This window comes from Anguilla rostrata, chromosome 14, assembly GCF_018555375.3.
Source record: "Anguilla rostrata isolate EN2019 chromosome 14, ASM1855537v3, whole genome shotgun sequence".
Classification (NCBI taxonomy): Eukaryota; Metazoa; Chordata; class Actinopteri; order Anguilliformes; family Anguillidae; genus Anguilla; species Anguilla rostrata.
Window position 1 is genome coordinate 5,660,464 of NC_057946.1, and position 15,428 is coordinate 5,675,891.

A 15,428-nucleotide genomic window follows, 5' to 3' on the forward strand; every position below is an offset into this window, starting at 1 on the left:
GTGGTGGTGAGGGCGTGCGAGCGGGGCGCGGCATTTCTGGAAGTCCTGCCTATAAAACTCCATCTTCCAGCTGTCGTTTTCATTAAACAAGTCCAATCCAAGCACCTGAGAGTAGAGAAAGGGCGGTGTTACAGACGATCAAAGGCGCAGATCTCGCAGCAAATCCTAAAATTCTGAGGTAGGCTTATCTTTAAAGGGCCTTAATACTTTGTTAGTCCCACTGTTAGAAAAATATTGTTCACCGCGTTTAACGTTTTGAATTGCTTGCTTTTTTCTCCGGAATGTGTGCAAGATTCCGTTGCATTCTGTTCTCCTTGAACCAATGCCTTTTATTTTAACGTAAGTGAAATACAATAACAATTATGTCCAATACAATACGTTCAAGTGATGTAGTAATTTAAAATAAGTGCAATACAGTTTAAGTGGAATACAATAAAAGTGATGTTGTAGTAAACATATAATTAACGAAAATAATAATACTAATAAAGCTTATGTATCTCGGGAAATTTTGGTAATGAATTTCAAAAGCTGGATTAAAACACACGAAGTAGCCTAGCTTGATACAACGATGTTATCGTTAGGATAGCTGCGGATTTCGTTTAACTGTCTGTTTGAATCTGTATCTGTTTAGAAATGCCATATTCTTTGACACAGAGGAATATAATAATATAGGCTACGAGTTTGAGATCCTGTAGGTTGCTTTATATCGTATTAAAATGTTGTCCGGAAACCGAACAAAGTGTTTCAAAGTGATGCTTATGAAACCACTGTTTCTGTGTACCGCTGCCGAGTCCCACAATCAGCGGATTTATCTTTAAGTTCAGCGCCCACAATCGGCCGACTGTGGGCGTGTCATTTATTGTTTGAGCGGCAGTAGTGTTAGATAAATGTTGACCGGGTTGAATGTCTTGTTTAATATTATATATAATGTCCACTTTGAATAAAATCTAAAAATGATAAAAATGTGTAAGATTGCGTTTTGGGTGGGGTATTGCATATAGCCCAGTCATACAGCCCTCATTTTGTGATATATTTGTGATCTATGAGACTGGGGAAAGGGGTCTGAATTAACTTAATTGATTTGATATAGGTTGTATTCTCGCCTTGTTTTTGAATTTTGGAGGGACATCGCTGTATGAATAAAAGCATGAGTATTGTTTTTTATTATTTGCTGTCCTGGTTCGTTTGAGAAAGCGCCTGGCGATTGTGTTCGTATTGGTCAGATGCATCCAGCTTCAGGGCTGTTTTTCTTTTGTTTAACATGAAACTCGTGTTGTTGTTCGTATTAACCAGAACATGGCTTTAAAGAGTAACTTTCTTATGTATCATTTCGTAATACATTAAAATGGGGCACGTGCAAAGATAAATTACATGTACATCTTCTACAAATCATACGAAGCTTTATATTATATAGGCTATCAATTTCAGTCTAGAACAGAACTGTCTAGCAGCAAGCCAGCTTAAGTAGGCTATCGCTTTTCTTTTTGTTTAAACATGACATTAGTTTGTCGTTTACATCACTGCAACAAACTGAAGGCTATAGAAGCACAACTTATTAGCAAATACAGTGTATCAGTGGAGTGCAGTTCGCTAATGATTCGTTCGAATTGAACGACTCTTTACTGACTCGGAAGTAATGATTCGTTTTCTCAGTTGAGTCGTTCATTTGACTCATTCGATTGACCGAGCGGCTCCGCCTACATCGTACTCAACTTCCAACCAGACCTGGGTCAAATACGCATTTGATTTGGATTCAAATACTGTTCTATGCTTTACTGATCTTGTCTGATGTATTGGAACCAATGAAATACTCTCAAAAAGTGGAAACCTGCCTTCTGGTCATATCTGCAGGCTCAATTACACCAGGCAAGAGCAATAGAACACATAAAAGTATTTGAATCCAAAACAAATGTGTGACCCAGGTCTGCTTCCAACCAACATGTTTTTAAACATGATAATTTACGCACTATGCAAAAGCATTTGAGTGACATGAAGTTGCAGGACATAACATGACCCTCATTCTATCGGCCATTTTGAGACGTGTGCGCTTTTTATATTTTTTCATGGTTGTAGACTTCATTAACTTTGAATGGGACCTCAAAATGTGAAATTTGGACCCTGAATTGTCCGTAAACTTTGAGAGGAAGGGTGAAGCAGCTTCAGACACGGCTCCTAATCTCCTCCCAGTGTCAGTGCAAAATCTGTCACCCGTGCAAACCCGTTGCCACAGTAAATTAGATTCAATTCATGTCATATTGGCCTTGCAGTGCTTCAGTCAGCAGGCTAAAAACGGTAAGACTGTCCAACCCGGATCCAGCGTGAACTAGAAGAGTGCATTCAGTAGAGTGCAGATCTCCACCAGGCATGTTAGCTTTGCTGATGCAACAATGGAGGCCACACAATCAATGTATGTAACCAGACAAATACAGTATTACAAGTTTTTTACCACGTGCCACTGAAAATCCCAAAAACGCCAACTCAGTGAAGTAACGCTAAAGGTGGTGACACGTTAGCTAATTTTTCATTCTTATCAGCCACGATGTGTTAGACAGAGCTAACGCTGACTTTATAGTCTGGCACTTTCGTTTTAAATCCGGACAGGAACAATCTGGACGGGAACGATTCCAAAAGACCAGCGATGTAAAATATCAATTTCAACGTGAAAATGCCAACAAAATAATTGCCACAGATTCAAGCATTAACGTACCCCGTTAGTTGGCGGATTATTTTGTTGGCATTTTAACGTTGAAATTGATATTTTACATCGCTGGTCTTTCATTCCAAACGGAAGAAACGGAAGCAGTTGTTGATCACTTGCGGCCCCTACCGGCCGGTTAGGAGGAGTGAGGAGTTAGAACTCAACGTATTTCAATGGACAATGATGGAAATTCATTCAAATAAAATACTTGTCGTTGACCGATTTGCAAAATAATCGAGAATAATTCAGGTCCTTGGCCTGCTGCCAGCATGCACAACAAGTATTAGGCTGATCGGCCCAGTAGTATGCGAGAGTAGCTGCGGACAAGTACACAAGCACAAGCACACGCACACGCACACGCACACGCACACGCACACACACACGCGACCAAATGCATAATCCTCTCCAGGCTTTCGCCTGGCGGAGATAAATAACCACGTAGCTACACACGCTTGGGTGTTGTTTCCAATGAGGTGTCGATGCGTATGAATGACACCAGTACCGGAAGGGGAAGGCAACAGGTTTTGGAGTGGAAACATATTTTGTACTGACGCCAGCGACGGTTAGATCGATGTAAGCTACCACGGATGTCTTCTCACTTTTCCACGTGACATCACCGTGCTCATGGCCTGTAGATTGAGAGACTGAAAGACCATTCCGCAGAATCTGACGCCATCCAAACTTTAGAAGGTGGAGATGGCGGAGAAATTGAATTTCCCCAATTATGCAAGATAGTTAGCCAAATTTGTGTCGTTCAGGAGGTTCTCATCACGAGTATCATCCAGCCCGAAGGTTAGAATTGTCTACAACGGATAACAAAATCACGGTTTTGTTGCTGTAATCCAACAGACAAATCAGAGAATTTTAGTGACTAAACATAAATAAGCATGGCAGCTACTATTACTTTGCAAACAGTATGAATGAATTAATTTATGCAATAGTTTCCAAAGGACGTATTTATTACAGACAAATTTAATTTCAGATATTACAGTGGGAATAATTGTTTTTCAATGTGAACACTGAACTTTAGGAACCAATAACTCATAAAATTAATTGTTTCACTAATCTACGGTAATGTCTCAGAATTAGCCGGTGTGAGTTTCAGTGACCTGCCAATATAATGTAGACTGTCACAGTATAGCCAAACTATTGTGTATGAGGTGAATTAGTGTTCTCTACATTCTGACATCAGCCAAATCAAGATTCTGGAATTACAGTATCTTTTTGTGTTTGCATATTTGATCTAACATCGCCGATTACATGTTATAGTGTCTTGACATGAATCATAATTCCAGGTTCATGTTTGTTCAGGCTACTGTACATGCAACTACTTGTACTTGAAACTTACAAGCTATTTTATAGCTTTAAATGGGCTGACCACATGAGACATGCGATTGGCTGTGGGACTGTTTGTAGACTCGGCAAAATAAAATGCTTATGATGTGGCTATTTGATATGGCTATAGCTGACGTCGGCATTGATGATGGAGAAGCAGATAAGCTGTCCCAATGGAGGAAAGGAGGAGTGAAAAGTAATGGGACACACCCATTGAGAGAGAGACCATTCGATCACTGCTTGAAGCAACGGGAAGACAGGCCATTGAAACTGAGATTTATAGGCCATTAGTGAAGAATTTAATATTAGTCTTACAGATATTTTTGTGTTCTTTTTTTTTTTGCTCTACAGCTCCATATAGATATAAGAGACCGGTTAATCATGAATCGATTAATGGGTGCTGACGATCGATTAAAAGAATGACGTGATATTTACATGAAAAACACATCAGTACATAGGGTCGGAAATTGTGGTCGAATGCACACATTTTATCAGGGCTGGCCCGTGGCATAAACGCTCTATGCGGTTGTTTAGGGCCACAACCGCGGGCGAACATCCATGTACTAGGCAATAATATTTGTACTATCACAACTGTCGGAACAGCGATAATGAAAGACAGACGAACAGTTCATAACAATGTAATGTAGGAAGGATTTTATGAAGTAACCCCCCCTCCCCCCCCCCCCAGCTCCACGACAGAATCTAACAGCACCCTTCCCCCCCTCCCGCTCAACAGACTTGTTTAGGGCCACCAAAATCCTAGGGCCGGCCCTGCATTCTATGACCAATGATTCTGGTGCATTGGCGCGATACGCAAGGAAAAACGGTCAGATGAGTCATCCTTCATCCCTCGCCATATTCTCAACACCTGGTGGAGCGCATGTGGGGTGTACCCAAAGAGAACGGGGAAGGCCTGATTGCGTGACCCCTACAGTGAGGGGGTCCGGTGGCTCTGTTGCGCGGTGGTGGGGCATTGTCCTGGCATGGTTTGGGTCTAACTTGTCCCCTTAGAGGGGGGAGGGTCACTGCGATCCATTACAAAGTGATCATCCTTATCCTATGACGAAACATTTCTATCCTGATGGGAGTGGTCTCTTCCAGGATGACGATGCCCCCCCAACCCACAAGGCATGAAGGGTCAGTCATTGAATGGTGTGATGAGTACGAAAATGATGTGAATCATATGCTGTGGCCTTCACAGTCACCAGATCTGTGGACATACCGCTATATTTGCCGGGGGCGACATAGCTCAGGAGATAAGACCGATTGTCTGGCAGTCGGAGGGTTGCCGGTTCAAACCCCGCCCTGGGCGTGTCGAAGTGTCCTTGAGCAAGACACCTAACCCCTAACTGCTCTGGCGAATGAGAGGCATCAATTGTAAAGCGCTTTGGATAAAAGCGCTATATAAATGCAGTCCATTTACCATTTACCATATTGATAAAAGCACAGCACGAGACTCTGACGTAGTCTTTTCTTCACCTCATTGTCCCGCGTTTTTCTCGTTCTGCATGTGCTCAAGGACACAACTGAGCATGTGCGGTGAGCAAAACCATTAACTCTTCCTGGTGCCGTGTGGTGGAATTGTTCTCCATAGCTTTCCATTAGTGTAACTGTCTCTATATATTTACACACTCTTAAGGCAGTTACAACAATAATTCCTGCCACACCCCATTACATTACATTACAGGCATTTATCAGACGCTCTTATCCAGAGCGACTTACACAACTTTTACATAGCATGTTACATTGTATCCATTTATACAGCTGGATATATACTGAAGCAATTTCGGTTAAGTACCTTGCTCAAGGGTACAACGGAAGTGTCCTACCCGGGAATCGAACCTGCAACCTTTCGGTTACAAGCCCAGTTCCTTACCCACTGTGTAAGGAACTGAACACTCCGTCCTACACCCCTTGACCCATTTGGACAGAAAGTGCCTGTGGAATCACTGCGTCTGCAACACTTGAACCTAAAGAAATCAGAACATGCCTGCGGCATGTGTGTGAGAGACAAATTAGAGCAAACCATTTATAATACCGGTTCCACTCTTCATCAGCTCAATCAATGGTAATACGGTCACATGTGCAATGCTGCACCCTGAGTAAATTCATTCACCAAAATTCAGAAAACTTATATTTGAGGGTAAATCACTTTACAGAGAACTCCATAGTGCTATATAGAATTATAAGCTGTAAGCTAAGTGTAACAAAATGGGTTTTATTTATCAAGAAAATGTGTTTTTTTTATTGCATTATGTATACCAACACACAGTAGGCTATACAATTGTTGTTTATACCATTTTATTTTCAGATTTGGATTTGAACTGAACTGCATTCAAATTTTAGCGGATTTAAAATAAAGATATAATTTCTCCTCCCTTCTCCCCAGCGTCGCACCATGAGGAAGCCATCCCTCCGGGTCCTCTTCTCCCTGTCCGTCCTGCTCCTGCTGCAGGAACACTCAACTTGGGCCAGACGTTCAGGCTCCTCCGGCAGAAGCTCTTCCAGCTCGTCTTCGTCTTCATCATCATCATCATCCTCCTCGTCATCGTCTAAATCTTCGTCGCACACCAAGACCTCACAAGGGAGCAATACGCACTCCAGTGGCTCCCCCAAGCAATCGCACAACCCAAGCAGCCATCCAGCTGCAGGAGGCCATAACACTTGGAGGTACCCTAGCAGGGGACTGGGGTATCGACCGGGGTCTGGGGTTTACACTGCCGGGGAGGAAGAGACCCCCAACTGGAACCCCAATAACGAGATCCTCAGCCCCCGGTATGGTGGAGGCGGGGGCAAAGGAGGGCGCTCCCCGTTCTCTTACCAGGTGCAGCAGATGGGCTACGGGCCGAACAAGCAATCCAAGGGTTACGCCAAGACGGCGGCGGTGGCGGTGGGCACCGGGGTGGTGGCCGGAATGGCCGTGCACTACGGGCTGGGCCGCTTCCCGCGCCCGCACGTCACCTTCCGCAGCCCCGAGGAGAGGTACTACTACAACCGCTACATGTACCAGCGCTACGGCTCGCACTCCACCGACAAGGACGACTTCGGCTGGGACTACCGCTACAAGCCGAGGGAGAGGTCCTACGACAGCCACATGGAGAGCTGCATGGCCGAGGACGACCTGCTGCGGGAGGGCGGGCACGGGGCGGGCCTGCAGGGCGACGGTCCCAAAGCAGCGGCCAACAACGGAAGCGAGGCTGGAGCCGCCGGCCTGTTGCCGGGCAACGGCACCGTCAACGCGACGGCGGCCCCCGACGCGGCGGGGGGCGGGGCGGAGCGGAATTCCACCCCGCCCCCGGAGATCCACGTCCCGCCGCCCGTCCGTCCTACCGGCGGAGCGAAGGAAGGGGGTGAGGAAGGGGAGGAGGCAGACATCGTCAGCATCGTGGAAACTGGATACCCAGAGCTGGTGGAGCAGCTGAAGGTGCAGAAGTGCGTGGAGCGCTACATAAACTACTCTCATCCTTACCTGGAGAGGCAGACCGCAGAGCAGTTTCCCCAGGGAGCCGCAGCTCAGCAGCGCCCCCTCTGCCTGGGAGTGTTAGTTCTGCTCACCACTGCACTCATGTTCTTGAGCAGCAGTGTCCTTCTGCAGTGAGAGATGAACTTACACATACATACACACATACATATGCTCACACAAACGCTCACACACCGTTTCACGCTCACACACATGCATGCACGTGCATACACAGACATACACTCAGATGTGGCAGTGGTGGGCACTGTGCAAAGAACAGAGAGACAAGAAAATTGTTGAGAAGTAGGAGTTCTGTGTTTTAGAGTTAATTTATTTCCAAGCATTTTAAGCACTTGTGTTAACATTACTGTAATTATCCAGCTGATAAACCAAGGCACCTTTCTTTAATGTCTAGCAGACCAAAAACGCAGCACCTGTACAGTGGTGGATAAAGTACAGTATCAACTACAAAGTACAAGATCAATGTCCTTTATAGAGGGGGAAACAAAACATTTTAACAACAGATACAGAAATCAGGACCAGATAAAAATATTTAATGGTTTGGGTGCTGCTTGTGCCTAATTTTGCATAGTTACTAATAATGACCTGTCAGTCAGGTACGCAGTCAGCCTGCACAAGGTGCATTTGACATACCCTCCTCCTCCTCCTCCTCCTCCACCAACTTAATGTGAGTGAGCCTAACTGGTGGGCGTCAGAGTGAAAAGAAACAACAGCTTGACATCACATTTTGAAAATGAGCGCATGCTCAATCACACTCTCCAAAACTGACAGAGGAGGTCACAACACTGGGCAGGGCACACAAAGAATTGGGATTTTGAAACTGGAAATAAAAATGAGGTCAATTTTTTTTTAAATGACAAAAAAAATTCAGTCGTACAGATTGGGCCTAATCAAGCACTGAGTGCACGCTCTGGCAATCCACGAAGCAAATGGACCAATGAGCATGTGAGATTTAGAAGGACAATGTCATGAGGGGAAAACCCTGGCAGACCAACAGACAGTATGTCCTTATACGCCGCATTACTGTCCAAGATTTCATAGCCCAATGCCAGTGTGGTAAATGTGACTTACTGAATCATGTCTGGTGCCAGACAGTATACACCACTTACACTGAATCAGCCAACTATACCTCAACTCTCTTTTTGCACTGTTTTTGTTTATTATTACAGGTACGTGGGAGGTGTAAATTGCAGGGTGAATTGGGTGCAGCTACGTCTACCTTAGTTTGTGCTGTTTTTCGTTTGTATATGTTGCTCTTTTTTCGATACAGGACTTGGGTTGACAGAAGAAGTGGGGGGGCATGGCGAGGGACACTAATTTAGCCGTTTCGTGATGTAATGCCACTGTACGCGACGCCAGTGGGCTAGCTGGCTATTACACGCGGTGATGAAATAACCAGGGAGCACGCCCGACGGCTACATTTAAAGCGACTGCGATTTGTGTCACCGCTTCGTCACAGGTGACATTAGGTTTCGCTCAAGGTGACCGGTAGGTTTAATCTGAATATTGCAAACAGCAAAACGCCTAACGTAACTATAAATTGTAGGCTATATTAGGAGTACCCAGGAAAAAACCCGATGGAAAAAAGTAAAGATTTCCTGCATTGCAAGTATGACCGTTGGTGTTAAGAATTAGTCAGGGGAAAGGGATTACATGTGTCAAATGCATTATGGAAAGACATTTAAAAATGTGAAAGTCTAAATGGTAAACAATGAACATCTCTACTTAGAAAATGTGATATTTTCGGTTGTTTAAGATGAACTCCCTGTGGCCAATGTAAACACAGGGTTTGAGATTGTAAAACTGAATTGACTAAAACATATATATATATATATCGCCTGAAGGTACACCTTGTAAATATGCTTGCAGCAACAGTTTCGTACCATAGTAATTTACACATATAGCGTTTGTGAGTAATGTGATTCATTTATGACATATATTATGGATTTTCATTATAATTATTGGCCCATGCAATTTCGGGGAACAGTGTAGGCCTAACTGAAACAAAAAAAGACATGGATGCCAGTGTATGAGTGGATTCTGTTTAACTGCACTAAAGCATTGTCCACTTGAAAGTTAAGATTCAAATATTTTATTTTACATGACTGTTACTCTCTCGACTGCATTCTGTGGAAAACAAGCCTGTAACTAACATATACTTGTATTGCCAGCAACTGAGTGTTATGTTCTGTAAAGATATACTGTATTTAGTGCCTTCAACTGTTCATGTATTACAAAATATTACTTCTGTATGCATAAGATACAAAAGCACCCTGGGCTTGAATATTCCTCATTATATGTTTTATTATTAGCATGAAATGGATAATGGCCTCAAACAGCTAATCCCACCTCGTTAGCATTGCTAAAGTGCATTTCGTTTATTTTTCCAATGAGTGGTGGTCGATCCAAAAAGCATCAACTTCATAGTACAAAAATCGATTTGCAACTATGGGTGAAAACCAACAGATCGTCTAAAGCCAGTTAAGTGCACAGTCCTGTGACTGCATTTACAAAATCATGCAACTTTAATGCTTGGGATTTTCCCACTGCAAGGGTCACTGAATAAGGAGAAGCAGATTCAGGTGTGATCTATTGTACGATGCCATTTTAAAAATTATATACAATTTTTCCTGAATACAAACAAGGTGCATTTCATTTCCACAAGCCTGTGCAGAAACAGTTTCTTATTTGATGGTGTTGTTTAACTGTCAGTTCTGATTAAAATATTTCTTCAACTGATGCACTATTCACTCACAGTATGCATAAAAGGTATTGCATGTGCAGATTATAAAATTACTCCAGAATGCAAGTTACTATTTTTATTGGTCCATGGACCCTTGTGTCATCTTTATTCATTATTTTTTCTCTATCTTATATTGTATGTCTAAAAGTTTGTGGTACAGAATAGCTTTCACAGCCTCTCACCCCCCAGAAAACACAAGTGCTCTTATTTTATGCCTTTTTATACTTCAGTTCTTACCTGCAACTGAGCTAAAATATCTCAGCAGGTTTTAACACTTACTCCTCCTTTCCCTCTGAAGAAGAAATCTTTTAACAAAGGAAACATAATATCCACCATAAAAACATGCAAAATTACTGCCAGCCATAATTGCACATGCTTGAAGAGTTGACTCATAATCAAGTCATATCTGGGGAACGAACCACTGATTTCACTGGGAGGAAGACCAGAAAACAATGCCGTCGGGAAAATGAATCCTTTACGTTTAATCATTTTTCACACCGTAAACATTTATATCCATGGATTCAGTGAAAGCTGCCAAATCATCATAAAGGCAGGTTGTGCCTGGCCCCAGTCCTGGAGGTCCAGTTGCGGGTTTTTGCTCCAACCAATTGTTCTAGCATAATTTTAACAGCTGTCCGCTCCGATACCGTGCCACAAACGTATCACACCACAGCTTAAACGTTTTCACCGAGGACGGCGTCTGCCTCAAATTACTGAACTAATTACATCGTTCAGAGCGGAAGATAGTTTAAAATCTGGAAATGGATTGGCCCTAGTTGGTCACTCTGGTCTTCAGCAACAGAGCGAAATTACATCAATAAAAAACCATCCCTTAGAGGGTGTGGCAGCTTTCCCCAATTTAATCTGTTCTGTTTGTTTGTTTTACTTATTGGAATCTCATTCTTCAGATTCAGTTCTGTTAACCCCAAGGGACATTTAAATGAAGACACCGGTGTCTAATTACACTAATTAGAAACTAACTGATGAGGTTAAACTCAGGGGAAGTGTTGCATGCTACTCTGTATCATCTCTGTCTGCTTGTGATGTTGAACCTGTGTGGGAATAATAATTACTCTGTGAATGCAAAGCAGCCCACCGTAGGCTTTTACTGCTAATTGTGTGTGAACCGCAGGCACTAATAAAGGTCTTGTGCATTTACAAAGCCCTGGTCTCCTGTCTGTCTCCCTGCTGAAGGCATTAGAAGCATATTAGAGTGGGGGGGGAATCCTTTACGTTTAATCATTTTTCACACCGTAAACTTTCATATCCATGAAATCATCAGATAACACAGACAAAATGGATGAGAAAACAGGCTGTAAGTGATGTTACAGAAACTGTATTCTCTCTTTATGCGCCTGTTCTTTAATCTTTTTTGCGAACCTTGAACACCGTTTTCTACGGCTGAGGCAATGCTTGTAGCAAAGATGCTTCCCTGGGAACCACCTTTCTTGGAGGTTTTCTGAAATCTCTCCTTACCTCTCCCTCTCAGCTGACATAGTGGATATCTCCCAACAGTGGGTCATTGACAACTTTAACTTGCTAGTTGATGAAATCCACCAGGTTCTAAAACCTGGCCCTTCACATCCGGGTCGTTCCTGGATCTCAAAGTCTTGGTTTCCCCACGGTTCTCTCATCTCTCATCAGGGGCGACGTAGCTCAGGAGGTAAGAGCAGTTGCCTGGCAGTCGGAGGGTTGCCGGTTTGATCCCCACCCTGGGTGTGTCGAAGTGTCCCTGAGCAAGACACCTAACCCCTAATTGCTCTGGTGAATGACAGGCATCAATTGTAAAGCGCTTTGGATAAAAGGGCTATATAAATGCAGTCCATTTACCATCTTAAAGGGAAGGTGTGATACAAGAGCTCGCACATTTGTGATTTTCGATCTCGTCCATGAACTCAACACCAAGCATAGTATTCCGACATCCAGTTTTTTCTTCTTCCAGCTTAATTTTCTGCCCCTTTTTCGCATGCTCACAGCGATTCATGTTCACCCTCCATTCTCGGGCGCACAGAGCTGGCCATTCATGCCTGTGCAATGTGTCATGCATGACAGCCCTTTCTTCCTCTCTGCTGGTGTGCGTGAAGAAACACTTCCGGGATACTATCACTGGGCTTAATTTCATCATACCGTTTATTTTCTCCACAAGACCCTTTTTTGCCTTCAGAATCCAAACCTCTCTTTTCTGTACCAAGTCCTCAAATTCTGCATATTTTGAACAGTATCAATTTTACTAATCGTCTTTTTCATATTCACCTGATAAAACGGCTAATATTTCTTGATGAAGCCTTTCAAGCTCAACTAAGCCATTTGAACACACGCAATACTTCCTCTTCCGCATTCGCTTCATTCTCCTTCAGTCTTTAAATTTCTATCAGTCCACGACAAAGCAGAGCTTTCATTTTTTGAGTCTATTTATTGTTTATTCAATAGTTTAAAAAAGTGGCGTGGGCTCCCTCTTGTGGGCGTCAAGCGCTTCGTTGGCATTAAGCTTGTCGTCCTCCATATGGAATTCAAATGGTCTCAATGCACGTAAAAATAGTTTAATTCCAAAATTTTAACAGTTTCTTACTCTTCTTAATTATATACACTATATATATATATATATATATATATTATATATATATATATATATGTGTGTGTGTGTGTGAAAAGAGCTGTGGCGTGCCCGAATACTGTCCAGCAAACCTTTCTCTAGTTTCTTAGGCTACGATTTACATCATCTGGTTAAAGTGACCTAATTCCGTTTTTTTGCTCACATGAGGCACAAATCAGATATGTAGTAATGAATGTGAAAACAGGGGGAAAGCACAGGGAATCGGACATTTTCAGATCTGTTTTGGGTCACATTCATATGTGGAAATCCGATAGGAAACGGATACCATGTGACTTATTTAAACACAGTGCATTTCCCGGGCATTGCGATATTTCCATACTTTTTTCGCATTTCAATTAAGTATGACGTAATTACATGCACATCCACTCTCCACCGGCAACGTTGAATGTTAAAATAAGTTAAATGCAGGATGAAGGCTCAGGCCAATGGGCGAATACCGTGGTTATGTGCCTCTTAAAAGTCGATACAGGCCATAATACAGCGGATGTTCATTACGGACCAAAGATGCTTCGAAACAAAGTAGCTTGAATTATCACTTATGTTTTCTGCCCATTGCAGTTGGCGATATGGCTATGGCAGCGTGGTTGTTTACTTTCGTATCCGTAACTAAGCCCTCCCTGTAGGCCAACGCGTGCGGGTTGCTTCAAGTGTAGGCTAAACTGTGAACACAGATATGTGGTATGAGTCACTTTTACAAGTATAGTAAACAGCTGGTATAAAATTGGAACTGGGCATCAAGACCTGCGGTGTAAACGTAGCCTTAATCTAACGTGATGGCAAATCTAGTATGTGGCTATGGGGGTATTGACTGAATGGCTTCCTTCCATTTCGCTTGAACGTAGCAATTAGAACGTTACAGACATCTGCTTGGAATATTCCCAAACATAAACGTAAGGATTTCATTTAGCAATTAGCTTTGCTTCTTTCCTGAGATCTGAAGTCTGACTAATTTCCAAGCAATCAGATCCTCACCTGCAGAACGATCCCATCCTTTGCACGCCAATCTTCTTCAGCAAGCCTTTCAATGTGTCCACTTTAACAACAAACTAAGAGACGTGAAGACGCCATGTGTAGCTACAGTCTTCACCAATCAGAGAAGAGCATTATTTTAAAGGTTACTAAATCACATTTTAATCTCTTTTTGCAGATATTCTGATGTAAGCATTAACAGAATCATGAAATACAAAATAGTGTAGTAATATTAACTAAAATATTTCCAATTTTAGGAATGGGTCCTACAGAGGATAATGAAGTAAAGCTATCTTAGAATTTTACGACAACTGTTACACTTAGCGGCTGAGGTCCTGCTCTCTGAATAGCGAAATAAACAGGAGGAATTCTTGTGTAATTATACCAAGTCGTTCTACTATCAATAGCTGCGACTGCGACTAAATATGGAATAAATATAGAATTTTACCGTTGCTTTCACAAGTAAAGATGTCCATTACAGGATCCATTGGTCATTTACATTACATCAGCCATGCGCAAAACCACACTTGCTTTTTACGCCATAACTCTTGAGTTTGTTCTGGTTTGATTGATAACTCTTTTATCCAGTAGCGGACAGTATTTCGCAGTCAAACGTTTCGCATTCAACCGTAACATTACACCGTAATAAACAAGCATTTTTGTGGTGTAGTTGTTTTTTCATTTCCTTCCGTTTTTGGAAGATTTCACTCATTTTGCCAACTCATCAGCATAGCTAAGGTAACATTTGACCATGCGTTGGAGTATGGATCAGAAGAGGAAGAGGAAGCATGACGTCTAGCGAGGATACATACCGAACATGGCAAATTACTGCTTGTAACATTTCAATTATTTACGCTGTCATATTTTTGATATTGTTATATTTGCATTGGTCGTAAGAGAAATGTTAGCCTTTGCTAATAATGTTCAGCATACTTGCACTGGGGGCTAAATAGGTGTTAGTAGGGGCATTGTTAGTGTACCCTGGGCAGTATCAGTGTATCAATACATACATATCAGTGTAGGTAGTATAGTGGCGTAGTGTTGTAAACGGTGTCTTGCTTCATTTTAAGCCATTTTCCAAGTCTGTGGTGCTCACATCTGGAGTTATAAAGCCCTCAATAAATGAATGGGCGAGAAATGGCCAGATTTGGCATCTGCATTTGGGGTTAGTTTATACGAGCATTACAGCTAATGCTACCACCTGAACAGTCTCTGCTAAAACTGTCTCTGACGACTATCACTGGAGAAAGTAACCACAGCAACGTTACCAAGTAGGCTACAGAATTCAGCTGGCAAAGATTATTGGGTTGCTAGGTAACAAGTTCCTTTTGCAGAAAGCACAAGAACTGACTAAAGGACACGAGGACGCAGGTGAAAGAGAGCAGAGAAGCATGAATGAACCACACGAACTGTCCACAGAGTAGACACAGAGATACACCCAGAGAGAAAACTCTCACCAATGAGGTCATCATCATTAAAATCACTTGGCTCAAAATTAGAAAATGAAATATTTTACATTCTTAATTATCAGTGCAAAAAAGAGAAAAAAACATCACGTGTGTCCTAGTTAGGTTTGAAACGTCATTAT

At 42.5% G+C, this 15,428-nt stretch overlaps 1 protein-coding gene across 1 annotated transcript; it reads left to right on the forward strand.

Moving 5' to 3' along the window:
- The first annotated feature begins 7 nt into the window (after nucleotides 1-7).
- LOC135240210 (uncharacterized) lies at nucleotides 8-11,419 on the forward strand. Its single transcript, XM_064309593.1, has 2 exons — nucleotides 8-178; nucleotides 6,423-11,419. The coding sequence occupies exon 2, from the start codon at nucleotides 6,432-6,434 to the stop codon at nucleotides 7,629-7,631; it is 1,200 nt and encodes a 399-aa protein (XP_064165663.1). The 5' UTR covers nucleotides 8-178; nucleotides 6,423-6,431; the 3' UTR covers nucleotides 7,632-11,419.
- Nucleotides 11,420-15,428: the final 4,009 nt, after the last annotated feature.

Excerpts from the sequence above, each read along its gene's own strand:
- LOC135240210 (XM_064309593.1), top strand. The coding sequence starts at position 6,432 with ATGAGGAAGCCATCCCTCCGGGTCCTCTTCTCCCTGTCCGTCCTGCTC.